Below are 14,122 nucleotides of genomic sequence, written 5' to 3'. Positions count from 1 at the left end.
CTTCATCTTCAGATGGGTCCCTGTTCGCCCTGAAGTGCCCTAGAGACCAGGACCATGAGGGGGTGACGTGCCTCTCATGTCTAAAGAGGAGGTGTAGGGCATGATTGAGGCTGCAGTGACTCGAGCTTTGCAGACTCGTCATGTGCCTTCTGGTCTGTCCCGTCCTCGTACATTGGATCCTGTGGGTGAGATATCTCTGTTGGATGGTGAGGATCCTTCTACCTCCTTTGGCAGAAAATATGTCTCTAGGTAGATGTTGGACATTCTTGCTCATGTGAGGGACAATTTACCTTTTCCTCCTTTTCAGCTTGACAAGGACAGTAGGACCCTTTTTTTCCTCAGTACACAAAGCCCTCAAGGTTGAGCTCAGTACACAAAGCCCTCAAGGTTGAGCATGCCCTTTCAGGGCCCTGTGAAAGAGATGGTGATGAGGGAATGGCACGAGGTGGACAAATTGCAGGTCCCTTGCTTCCTCCAGAAACTCCACTTGATGGAGGGGACGACCCCTTGCTACACAATGTGAAGTTGGACTCTATCCTGGTTACTCTGATTGGCAAAACAGTTATTCAACCTGAGGATTGTACCCTGACCGATGCTACTGATAAGAAAGTGGACTCTGGCCTTAAAAAATCATTTGTGGCAGAAAACTTAGTGCTGAGGGATAGCCTTTTCTCTGTGTATTCTGCACAGTCCTTGGTGCAGGATTTCAAGAACTAGGCGGTGGCTGTTCAGGACGGCTCTGAATGCTCTGAACTTCTGGCCACAATGGAGCAGCAGGCTAAGTTATTGGCTGAAATTTCCTCTGATGTTATTAAGTCATCTGCTATGTCCACTGGGGCCTTGGTGGCGGCTAGACAATCCTTATGGCTCTGACACTGGAAGGCTTATCCTGAGGAAAAGGCAGCTTTTTTGAGATTGCCATTTGATGACCAGGCTTTTCTTGGGGATCAGTTTCAAGCCATGATTTCTAAGAGCAGAAACATGACTTGCCTTATAAGGGGGGTGTGGCTTCTTCTGGTAAGCCTTGGAATAGGTCCTCCTGGTCATCCCCAAAGCGTGAGTCCAGTCAGTCTTCCTGGAGGAGACGTTTTCAGCCCCGCTTTTCTCCCAAGCATGCTATCTCCACACCTAAGGGCTCTGCCAAGAAGAGGCCCTGACAATTACTGTCTAGAAGGTTCACTACCTGTAAGAGGCCGGCTCAGACATTTTCTTCCACAGTGGCAGCAGGACGTTTTGGATTGCAGGGTCCTGAATGCTGTGGAACATGGTTACTTGATAGACTTTTGGCAGGTTCCTCCAGATACAGGGGTTCGAATGACTCCTGTTCCAGTCTCTGTGCCATGCAGAGTGGCTCAGCTGGAGGGGGCGTCCAGTTTGCTTGCCAAACAGGCCATCTGTCGTTTACCGATCTCAGAGATCGGCACCAGGGTCTATTCTAATATGTTCCTGGTACAGAAGGTGTCCGGTGGTTTTCAGCCCGTTCTGGATCTCAAATAGGTCAACTCCTAGGTTTGGACTCTTTGCTTCCATATGTTGACCCCTCAAGCGATAATTCCTCTGGTTCGGCCGGGTGAGTTTTTTGCCTCCTTGGATCTCAAGGAGGCCTATTTCCACATCCCTGTCGCCACCTCTTCTCAGCGTTTCCTGAGGTTTGCGGTGGGAGACGCCCATCTTCAGCCTCAAGTCCTCTCCCCGGGTCTTCACAAAGGTCCTGGCACTTCTCATCGCTCTCCTCCATGTAGAAGGGGTGTTCATTCATCCTTATTTTCACGGCCTATTACTACATGCTGCAAAAGAGTCTCCTTTGCTCGCTCAAGTCGGAATGGCCTTGGAGGTTCTTCAAGGGCACGAGTGTTTGGTGACCTGAGAATAGTCTTCTTTGTCCCCCTCTCAGGACATGGTTTTCATCAGTGCTCGCTTTCAAACTCTGGTCGGCCATGTCACTTGGTTCGACTGGTGCCTAGTTGCCCTTCAGTCACAGGTCCTGACCTTGATGTTCCATGAGGCTTCTCCGGTGGTGGAATGGCTGAGGGGGCAGGGGCATTTGGCTTCTGTGGTGTTTCTGGTACACTGGGCCCTTTTTCAACTTCTTTGCCTGGCCAACTGGATCCTATTAGGTTGGTCTCTGGGGACTCAGAGGATGTTGTCTCCCCTGCCACTGACTACTCAGATCCAGGAGTGTCTCTTTTGGTGGCTTTACCGGCGTCATCTTCTGGCCGGGTCTCCTTGTCTCCCCCGGCTCCTCTTGTGGTGACTTTGGATGCCTGCCATCCTGGGTGGGGGGCTTGGCTGGGGTCAAAGCAGGTTCCGAGTTGCTGGTTCATGCACAACTTGCGTATGTCTTTGGACTGGAGGGAGCTGCAGGCAAGTTGGCTGACCCTGATTCCCTTTCAAGCCTCTCTGCGGCCAGAAGGTGTTGGTTCAGACGGACAATCTGGTAGCGAAGTCCTATGTCAACAGACAGGGGGGACCAGGTAAAGGTCCTTGAACTTGATAGCCAGAGACATTTTCCTGTGGTCTCAGATCCGGGTGCTGGGTCTGTCCGCTCTCTGCATTCGGGGGTGGACAATGTTTGGGCTGATCGCTGGAGCAGAGACATTCCCTTGTCAAAAGATTTCTCCCTCCAATCCTGCATCCCAGTTTGTTCGACCAGTTGGTGGGTCGGTGGGGCCTCCCTGTGGTGTACTTGTTTGCAGACCCAGGGAATGCCAAGGTGGGCCTGTTTTGTTCTCTAGGTTGATGTCCCAGAGCTCTGGGAGTCAACGTCTTTACTTCTCCTTGGCCTCGGGGTTTTCTGTATGCCTTCCCTCCATTTCTGCTGCTCTAGGCCTTTCTGGTTCGGGTCCAGTGGGACCGTGGTCAGTTGGTGTTGATTGCACCCCATTGGCCTCGGGCAAATTGGTTTCCTCTTGTGGCTACAATGTATTGGGACTGGGAGTGGGTCCTTCCTGTGGTTCCATCGCCATTGGATTTTCCAGCTCTTCCCCAGGGCACCTTGAGGAAGTTACACTTGACGGTCTAGTGGTTGAACGGTGAGGCTTAGCTGAGTTGCGGGTGCCTGACCATTTGGCTGTTACATTACAGGATTCTTGTAGGTCCTCTAAGCTTCTTTCTTATGCTAGACATTTGCAGGCCTTTTTGGCCTGGTGTGCTGCTACGGAGATTAATCCCACGGTGGTTGACCTCTTTTTAGTTATGCAATTCCTGCAGGATGGGGCCCATTTGTGATTGTCGGTGGCTTCTCTGCTGGTGCAGTGGGCTCCCTTTCTTGCTTTTCATGGCTCCTGGCATAATTTGCGCTACAAATGGGGCCTGATGCCACAATTTTTTCATGGTCTGTTGACCCTGTTTCCTCTGTCTGTCCGTTCTTTTCATTCTTGGAATCTGCAGCATGTCTTGGATATCCTGTACGGTCCTCCTTTTGAGCCCCTTGAGGGTCTTTAGTTGAAGCCCTTGACTTTTAAAACTTGTCTTCTGGCTGCCATCACTTCAGCTCGACGCTAGGGTGTGTTGGGTGCTTTGTCCTGTAATTATCCTTTCCAAAAGTTCTTTTTGGACCGGGTGGTTCTGGTGCCGGTGCCGTCCTTCGTCCCTAAGGTTAATTCAGCTTTTCATCTCAGTCAGGAGTATTTTACTGGTGTTTTGTCCTGATCTTTCTGATCCTTCCGAGGCTGAGGAATGGCCTTTGCACTGTCTTGATGTACGGCGGACGCTGTTGTGGTATTTGCAGGTGGTGGAGTCCTTCTGGAAGGGGGACGCTTTATTTGTAAATTTTGGTCCTGCTAAGAAGGGCTTGAAGCCTTCCACTGCTACGTTGCATCATTGGATTCGAGCTACAGTCTTGTTGGCTCACAAGCATAATGGGGTGGATCCTCCTATGGGGGGTTTAGGGCCGTTCAAATCACAGTATGGCTGCTACAGTTGCTAAATTGCAGGGTACCTCTGTGTTAAAAATGTGTGGGGCTGCGACCTGGTCTTTCCCTTCCACATTTGTATGACACTATCGGATTGCTGGTCTGGAACATTTGGATAATGTTCTGGGCCTCAGGGTCTTGACCTCTATGAGGGAATAGAGGTTTTGTTGTACTGTGATTGGGTCACGTTAATAAATTGGTGTTCTTTATCACTCAGCTGTTCGTCTCTGTTTGTTTTTTGCTTACTATGTCATCACATGTTAAGAAGGAAGGTGAGGGAGGGATGGGAGATATTGCGTCCATTACTACTGATAATGGCATTACTCCTAGTCCTACTCCCTCCCCTTGCTTCTAGGACCCTTCCACCCTCCCGGTGCGATCCGATTGAATGCTAGTTCAGCTTGTTTACATACAGGAGGAGGTGGGGTCGGGCTGAATTTTTATGGGCTGGGGTTGGGTTGGAGAGAGGTAGGGGCCTCACATGTTAAGAAGGAAGGCTAGGGAGTAGGACTAGGAGTAATGCCATTATCAGTAGTAATGGACTCATTGCCCTGGTATATACAGCTCAAATTGCTGTGCTTGTTCCATATTGTCCCAGTATGGTATGCACACATTATCATGACCGTGTCAATATTTCCTCAGTAGGTAAAGTGATGCTAGTGTTCACATTGCTTGGAAAGTGTAAAGTATACAATGCTAATGGTTTTATATTGCAGAGCTAGGCAATCCACACATAGGTTCATATATACGAAATTTCTATTTTGCATTTTCTAAATAGCGAATCCCAAGAATTCGCTATTTAGGAAATGGAATGTACAAAAAAAGACATTTCCTAATAGTGATTTCTACAAAGTAGGAACCGCTATTAAAAAATCAATATTTAGGAAATGCTAAACCATTCATTCCTAGTCCCAGGCCCATAGTTAATCATTTTTTTGCATTTGCAACTTTGCTGTTTCTTAATAGGAAATCACAAATTATGAAATTCAAAACCAAGGATGCCTATGGGCTTTAGGCCTCCCCTGATGCACCCCAAAATAAAGTGCTAGACATGTAAAGTGCACAAATGCCCTAAGGGCATGGCACTTTAAAAAATCAATTGTGGGTGCATTTTTTTAAATTACACATGGTTACCATCAATTTAAAGCTGATGGTAATAGCATTTCCTCAATGCCCATATCGCATTTAATAAATGCTTTGTACATGTGCTTACGAAATATCAAATAGGAAATCTATATTTGCGATTTCCTATTTAGGAAACCACAAAATGTGATTTCTACTTGGTAGAATCACATTTTGAGATTCCCTATCTGCCTTTGTTCATATAAAAAGGCAATTTATCATTTCTTAACAGTCCAAAATTGTCGTTCTGTCCGTTACAAAATGCTAAATCCTTTCTTACATATGGCCCTTAGTCCTGCTGGTTTCGGCATTTCCCCCAGTTTGAAATTCACTGAGCACCATGCCAGTGTCTATGTTTCGCCAGAATGTAAAGCACACACTACCATTCCAGTGTCCTTATTGTGCCCCAGAAGGTGATGTGCACATCTTATACAAATTCCATATCCCCATGATGCCAACCGGATTCATACAGTGTTAAAGCATGCAAAGCTTCATGGTCCTGCCAAGTCCCACTGGAACCCCATCTTGTGTGTGATGTGTGGTGTGTGCGTGTGTGATGTGTGTATGTGGTGTGTGCGTGCACACATGTTTGGTGCACATGTGCGTGCTTTTGTATGTGTCATCAGCGGGAACCAAGACTTCGGGCCATATGTATGAAGCTCAAACGGGTTCGCAAACGCTGAAATTCACACAATTTCGGCGTTTGCGAACTCATTTTCGCTAAATTATGTATGTAGCAAATTTGAGTGCAAAATAAGGAATTGCAAATTTGCGATTCCTTATTTTGCGATTGCATTTAAGGAATCGCAAAGTTTGCGATTCCTTAAACGCAATGTGTGAAGCACCTAAGTTGTGCGATTTCTCATTAAGAAATCGCAAATTACCACCAACTTGAAGTTGGTGGTAATTTGGTTTTTCTTTCACAAAAGCACTTTTTTGCATTTCTGAAAGGAGACATGTGGCCCACATACGGGCATGTATGTGCGCCATATGCGCACACATGTGAATTTCAGGGGTGCATCAGGGTGTCCTTATGACACCCTTGAAATTATTCTCAATTTGCGATTCTCAAATTGCGAATCGCAAATTGAGAATAACTTCACATTCATTCCTATGGGCCTCCTGGCCCATAGAAGTGAATGGGAAATTATTCCTTAATTGCGATTCGCAATTTGCTAATTGCAATTAAGGAATTTTAAGAAATCACAAAAAAAATCGATTTTCTACATACATACCAATTTGCAAATCTCAAATAGCGATTTCTAAAAAATCGCTATTTGAGATTCGCAAATCTCGATGTGGAAACATCTGCCCCTTCGACTCTCTCTTAGAAAATGTAGCACAACTCGGTTGCTTGATGGATACAGTTTTATGTCATAGAGTAGCAGCGAGTTTAGCCTACGGATCGGTATGTTGAAATGTAAGCACTATGAATAAGAAATGTGGTGTCCTTGTGCATCCTCCCGGGCTCACCTGGCCTCTGCTTCCCTCCCTCCAGCGGGAGTCATCGTCGTGGTGTGCCTTGAGATCATCAGCCAGGAGGCCAGAGCCAGCACCTTCATGATCATCAGCTCGCTGAACTGGACGGTCCTCTACATCATCGGCCTCCTCTTCCCTTACATGGAGGTAAGTCTCGAGCTGACACGTCTCAACTTGCCCGAGCACTGTCAGGGATCCGCAAACAGAGACGCATCTTTCTGTCAGCTGTAGTTGGGGAAGAACCAACAGGGCTCCAAGGGGCCGCTCCTCTAACCTTGGGTCACATCACACCTGTAATGTGCGCGCGACATCTGCTGTATGGTCCATGATTGTGTTTGCGAGGTGATGGATGTACAGATTCATCGCTGTGCAAAAACAGCATTCGGTGGGGACCCCATAGAGATCCCATTAATAATAATGATGCAGGATTCGGCTAGTTCATCCCTCCAAATGACTGCACGTGCAGGGGTGGAGGCTGCGAGAGACAGCAGGCCACCATCTCTGCATTGTTAGGATGTCTGCTTTTTTACTGATTCTTGCCCGACCCCTGCCCCCCTGCCCCACCCTTAGACTAGGCATTCTGTGGATGGAAACGGCCGCCTCCTGGACCACTGTCTGCTTCCCCAGGGCCGAGATCCCACGTGCACGAGGTGTCCGATTTCATCCAAGCCCAGCTTCCCTTTCACGCTGTCATTTAGTGCTTTGCAAGCGCAGTTTCACACTATTGATCCTTAGGATTAGGATCTGGAAGTCGGAGGGAGTTGGCCGGTTCTCCCCCCCTCCTCCAATGCGTCACAAAGTGCACACTGCTAGTCCAAAATACTTTTCCGATTTGCAATGTTCCTTTAGTATCAGTCTTTGTGCAGTTGCAAAAAAGCCTTTGATTTTGCAGATTGGAGGGTACATATTGGACCGCATAAATGTGTTGTACATCGGGTACTAAAATGTTAAACAAAGGACAAGATTTAGGTTAATAACAAGAGAAAGCAGTCTAAAACAAGGCCAACCCAGCAGGAGACACCAAATTGTCCTTTCACGTATCCACAGTTGCTCCCATGAGCCAGAAGAGGCTGTGGGAAGTGACAACAATGTGCCATTTATAGGATGACAAAGTGTCCTGAGCTGTCCGTGATTCCATAAATAAGTCTTTTACTATCGATATGTAGACTAGAACCTTGTGAAAGCCCTTCGCGAAGCGATGCCTAACGGCTGCATATAGCTGAGCACAAATGCATGGTGATGCTGAATTTCTATATGCGTTTAGAAACAACAAGGGACCCCAATTCAGTCAGCATAGGACCTCGGGGAGCATACTATTAAGAACAACAACGGTCCCATGCATACAGGATACTGCTTAATAATAAATATAGACAGAATCAATTCTATATTTGGAGCGAAATGTCCAGCCGGACAGAGGTCTTCAAGTTTACTCAATGCGTAGTGGATTACAACCAGAAGGAATACCTTCAACATTCACCAGTGTGGGGCACAAGCCTGTACCCAGACACTCCTAGATTCCACACAGAGAGGAAAAAAGGCTTTGTAAGGCAAAAGTAAAGTTTTCTGTTTCAGAAGTTCATATGTACAGAAATATCAAAAGGCACCATTTACATATACATTACATATAAATCAAGTTATGTATAAGGTGCGAGGCAGGTCGACGGCGTTTCGGTCCCACTACTTAGATCATGGGGACCATCATCAGGACATTAATTAATGCCTTAACGTTTTTTAAGCCTCTAAATGCCTAGGAAGGGGAAAGAAGAAGAGAAATGGCATATGTACATTTTCAAATTATCATCATAAAATTATCCAGTGACTTAAAGTGAACCTACTTATATAAAGGCGCGGTGAATTCGTGAAACTTCCTAGATTCTATGCCAAGAGGCATGGAGACAATTACTTAACAATCCCGTTTGTAGAACATTTCCAGTAGTCAATATTCGAGAATAATTGAGTAAAGGTGGTCGATTGTGCACTAAGGAAGCGGAATCCGTGGAGATTACTTACAGTGAAATGATAAAGTGGTGGATAAAGTTAACCGTGCGCTTAGACGGAGTGCTGGATGGAGGGGGGCCGTGGGGTGCTGACAAAATAGTGCAGCATGCGAGCTGGTGCGCTGTACCGACTAGGCCAGATATCTACGAGCTTGGTGCTTGACCGACGGGTCCGTCCAGGTGGTTGTTCGAGCAATAACAAGTGGTCAAGCGGTTAGGAGGCTTACCGCGTTCAGATTCAATAGCGATTTAGGCGGCGGCGGGAAAGTACCCGGTTGTGAGCAAGGAGCCCTGTAAAAAACAAGTGAATATAAACGACGTGCAATGCAGGAGCCGGCTGCATGGTGAAAAAAGTGACGAGCGATTCTTACCAGGGATTGGGCTTGAAGATATGAACTGTGTTCCAATGATGTCATCGAACGGTACCAGGGAGTTACCTGTGAATAAGGAATTGGGTCAGAGAGGAGGTTTGTAAGGGGACAAGGATTAGGGAGTTACAAGCCCCAGGCAAGGTTGCAGCTTACCGGTTTAGTCGGTTATTCGGTCTGTTTCCTGGCTTCCTCGTGGGGAAGTAGGCGTGGATGTTAGAAGGGCTCTGGTTGGTCGGTGAATCCGGGGAGGAGCAGGGCCATAGAAATAAAAGGCGGACAAGCAGGAGGCCATCTTGGGAGTGAGGGGGGTGTTCTACCTAATTAGGAGGTGCGCAGTTAGGGTGATTCAAGTGATTAAAACCATGATATATCACATATCAACAAACAATTATTTGGCACACAATTTAAATATTTACAAAAGATATTTACAGCGTAATATTCAAGGTCTGAAACAGCCAGATCTTAGAGCTTGAGTTCATTTGTGAGCGAGTCACAAAATTAAGGAATTCCAGTCCTCTTGAAGGTTTAGCCCAGAGTTTAAACTGTCCGTTTTGAGAATCCATTTAAGCTCTTCCTTGTTGAGCATTCGGGTTAAGTCTCCGCCTCTTGGTGGAATGAGGACTTGGCTGATCACGGTCCAGCTAATTTCATTCTCAGTATGCCCTTTGATAGAAAAATGTTCAACTAGGGGGGCATTGGGAGTCCCACAATGGATCCTACTTCGGTGTTGGGATATCCGAAGTTTTATTTTCTGCTTGGTTTGGCCCACATATATCAGATTACATGGACAAAAGATTGCATATATGATGTTACAGCTGTTACAGTTGGTAAAAGTCTTTAACTCACTCTTAATATCCTTATATACAAATTCCTTGCAATCTATTGTGAAATCACATACCACAAATGACCCACACTTGGAGTGGCCTCGTAAGGGTGGTAGTTGACCAGAGGTCATTAAGTGTGGTCTTCATGGGAGATGTGGAGGGTAAGGCTGCCCTGACAAGTTGATCCCTCAGATTTTTACTCTTGCAGAAAGCAAATAAAGGGGTTTCCCAATTTAATTGTCCAGAGTTAAGTATGTGCCAGTTCCTTTTTATGCTTTGTTTTACACGATTGGAGATGGTAGAAAAGGTAGTGACACACACCAATTTGTCTGTGGTTGGTTTAGGTTTAGGTTCAAGAAGGCTCTCTCGAGGACAGTACCATGCCCTTTTCATGGAGTTTTTGACCAGGCGACATGGATAGCCCCTAGACCTAAGTTTGGCTGAGAGTGTATTGGCTTCACTGAAATAGTCTTCCTTCTTGAAGCAATTCCTCCTAAGCCTGAGGAATTGGGAGTATGGCAGGCTGTCTCTCAGAGCCCTGGGATGGCAGCTGGCATAGCTAAGCAGAGTGTTTCTTTCAGTGGGCGTACGGTAAAGGGACGTATAAAGTATCCCATCTTGGTGTTGGATAGTGAGATCGAGGAATGCAATGTGACTTTTACTGTGGGTAAGGGTGAATGTCAGGCCATTACAATTATTATTAAGCCAGTGTAGAAGACCCGGGAGATCATCAAGGGACCCTCCCCAAATGAGGAAAATGTTGTCAATATAACGTTTCCAAGTTAACAACCCTAGGTGGAATGGGTTGCTGTGGGTCAGAATAGTATTACATTCTAGCCAGTCCATGTACAGGATGGCCAGAGTGGGAGCAAAAATAGCCCCCATACTGGTTCCACGTACCTGCTGAAAAAATTGTGAATCAAACATAAAAAAGTTCTGGGTGAGACAAATCTCAAGAAGTTGGACTATGAACAGAGTGGGTACTCTATGTGGGCGTGGTCTTGTGTTGAGTATACTTTCCATAACAAAAAGCGAATCTCTCTGGGGTATGTTCGTGTAGAGAGACTCTACATCCATAGTGCATAGAGTCTCTCTTTCGTGGTTGAACGGATGATTCTCAATGAGATTTATCATGTGCATACTGTCACGAATATAGCATTTGGTTTCAGGCACAAAGTCTTTTAGAAAATAGTTGACATAATGGCCATGGGGTTCTAGTACCGACCCGCAACCAGACACGATAGGTCTACCAGGAGGGTTGTCTAGTCTTTTGTGAATTTTGGGGAGCGTGTAGATAACCGGAGTTCTGGGGTTAGTGATGTTCAAAAAGTTATATTCAAGTTTGCTGAGATAACAATTTTCAACGGCTTCTGTGGTGACTTGTTTGATAAGTGTTTGTATACCCCTGGTGGGGTTACATGGCAGTTTACAATAGTGGTCAGTGTTAGAGACCTGACGTAGTAGTTCGTCCTTATAGTTTTCAATATTCTGTAACACTATTCCTCCACACTTGTCTGCAGGTTTGATGACCAGGTTAGCATTGCTTTTTAGGGTAGAGATGGCAGATTTTTCATCCAAAGAGATGTTATAGGGTATGAAGAGATGTGATTGGGCCAAGTTGGATGTTTCTTTTAGAATAACCTTTTCAAAGGTACACTCTTAGCCAAACTTAGATCTAGGGGCTATCCACGTCGCCTGTCAAAAACTCCATGAAAAGGGCATGGTACTGTCCTCGAGAGAGCCTTCTTGAACCTAAACCTAAACCAACCACAGACAAATTGGTGTGTGTCACTACCTTTTCTACCATCTCCAATCGTGTAAAACAAAGCATAAAAAGGAACTGGCACATACTTAACTCTGGACAATTAAATTGGGAAACCCCTTTATTTGCTTTCCGCAAGAGTAAAAATCTGAGGGATCAACTTGTCAGGGCAGCCTTACCCTCCACATCTCCCATGAAGACCACACTTAATGACCTCTGGCGACTACCACCCTTACGAGGCCACTCCAAGTGTGGGTCATGTGTGGTATGTGATTTCACAATAGATTGCAAGGAATTTGTATATAAGGATATTAAGAGTGAGTTAAAGACTTTTACCAACTGTAACAGCTGTAACATCATATATGCAATCTTTTGTCCATGTAATCTGATATATGTGGGCCAAACCAAGCAGAAAATAAAACTTTGGATATCCCAACACCGAAGTAGGATCCGTTGTGGGACTCCCAATGCCCCCCTAGTTGAACATTTTTCTATCAAAGGGCATACTGAGAATGAAATTAGCTGGACCGTGATCAGCCAAGTCATCATTCCACCAAGAGGCGTAGACTTAACCCGAATGCTCAACAAGGAAGAACTTAAATGGATTCTCAAAACGGACAGTTTAAACTCTGGGCTAAACCTTCAAGAGGACTGGACTTCCTTAATTTTGTGACTCGCTCACAAATGAACTCAAGCTCTAAGATCTGGCTGTTTCAGACCTTGAATATTACGCTGTAAATGTCTTTTGTAAATATTTAAATTGTGTGCCAAATAATTGTTTGTTGATATGTGATATATCATGGTTTTAATCACTTGAATCACCCTAACTGCGCACCTCCTAATTAGGTAGAACACCCCCCTCACTCCCAAGATGGCCTCCTGCTTGTCCGCCTTTTATTTCTATGGCCCTGCTCCTCCCCGGATTCACCGACCAACCAGAGCCCTTTTAACATCCACGCCTACTTCCCCACGAGGAAGCCAGGAAACAGACCGAATAACCGACTAAACCGGTAAGCTGCAACCTTGCCTGGGGCTTGTAACTCCCTAATCCTTGTCCCCTTACAAACCTCCTCTCTGACCCAATTCCTTATTCACAGGTAACTCCCTGGTACCGTTCGATTACATCATTGTAACGCGGTTCATATCTTCAAGCCCAATCCCTGGTAAGAATCGCTTGTCACTTTTTTCACCATGCAGCCGGCTCCTGCATTGCACGTCGTTTATATTCACTTGTTTTTTACAGGGCTCCTTGCTCACAACCGGGTACTTTCCCGCCGCCGCCTAAATCGCTATTGAATCTGAACGCGGTAAGCCTCCTAACCGCTTGGCCACTTGTTATTGCTCGAACAACCACCTGGACGGACCCATCGGTCAAGCACCAAGCTCGTAGATATCTGGCCTAGTCGGTACAGCGCACCAGCTCGCACGCTGCACTATTTTGTCAGCACCCCACGGCCCCCCTCCATCCAGCACTCCGTCTAAGTGCACGGTTAACTTTATCCACCACTTTATCATTTCACTGCAAGTAATCTCCACGGATTCCGCTTCCTTAATGCACAATCGACCACCTTTACTCAATTATTCTCGAATATTGACTACTGGAAATGTTGTACAAACGGGATTGTTAAGTAATTGTCTCCATGCCTCTTGGCATAGAATCTAGGAAGTTCACAAATTCACTGCGCCTTTATGTGAGTAGGTTCACTTTAAGTCACTGGATAATTTTAAGATGATAATTTGAAAATGTACATATGCCATTTCTCTTCTTCTTTCCCCTCCCTAGGCATTTAGAGACTTAAAAAACGTTAAGGCATTAATTAATGTCCTGATGATGGTCCCCATGATCTAAGTAGTGGGACCAAAACGCCGTCGACCGGCCTCGCACCTTATACATAACTTGATTTATATGTAATGTATATGTAAATGGTGCCTTTTGATAGTTCTGTACATATGAACTTCTGAAACAGAAAACGTTACTTTTGCCTTACAAAGCCTTTTTTCCTCTCTGTGTGGAATCTAGGAGTGTCTGGGTACAGGCTTGTGCCCCACACTGGTGAATGTTGAAGGTATTCCTTCTGGTTGTAATCCACTACGCATTGAGTAAACTTGAAGACCTCTGTCTGGCTGGACATGTCGCTCCAAATATAGAATTGATTCTGTCTATATTTATTATTTCGCAGTATCCTGTATGCATGGGACCGTTGTTGTTCTTAATAGAATTTCTATATGCAACGCATTCAGAGACTCGACCCAGACTCGGTGTGTCTCACTAGGAGCAAAGAGCTGCAATCTTGATATCATGTGACATCTTATGTGAGTGGAGACTTGCCCCGGGAAGGGCAGCTCGGTAAAATGAGACTACATTATTAATACTGTCGTAACTGCTATTATTCTTGAACTGTCAGGAGCGACATATACTGCTTGCAAAACAATTGTATGCGATATTGTGAATAAGATGCTTGTTATTTGGTAAAATAAAGTGTTAAAAAAAATAATGGGTCCACTGTAGGGGCCTGTGTTTGACCTCATGGTCACAGGTTCAAATCCGTCCTGTCCACTCAGCCTTTCATGCTTCTTGGAGAATCTGACCTTATGGGCCAGGCGATGCAGGGCACGCCTAAGATCTCCAGGTTCACCTGCCTCGACCGACAGA

The 14,122-nt window shown here is 45.7% G+C and overlaps 1 protein-coding gene across 1 annotated transcript in view; it reads left to right on the top strand.

The window, feature by feature from the left end:
* The window catches only part of LOC144791551 (solute carrier family 2, facilitated glucose transporter member 11-like), a 275,527-nt gene that overhangs the window by 248,307 nt on the left and 13,098 nt on the right, over positions 1–14,122 (top strand). Inside the window, exon 10 of the mRNA XM_078666268.1 lies at positions 6,535–6,662. Within this exon, the coding sequence (XP_078522394.1) occupies positions 6,535–6,662 (128 nt within the window). The remainder of the gene's footprint in view (positions 1–6,534; positions 6,663–14,122) is intronic.

Source organism: Lissotriton helveticus, chromosome 11 (genome assembly GCF_964261635.1).
Source record: "Lissotriton helveticus chromosome 11, aLisHel1.1, whole genome shotgun sequence".
NCBI classification, from domain to species: Eukaryota; Metazoa; Chordata; class Amphibia; order Caudata; family Salamandridae; genus Lissotriton; species Lissotriton helveticus.
The sequence above is the reverse complement of the archived record's forward strand: the minus strand, read 5'-3'. Positions and strand labels throughout refer to the sequence as shown.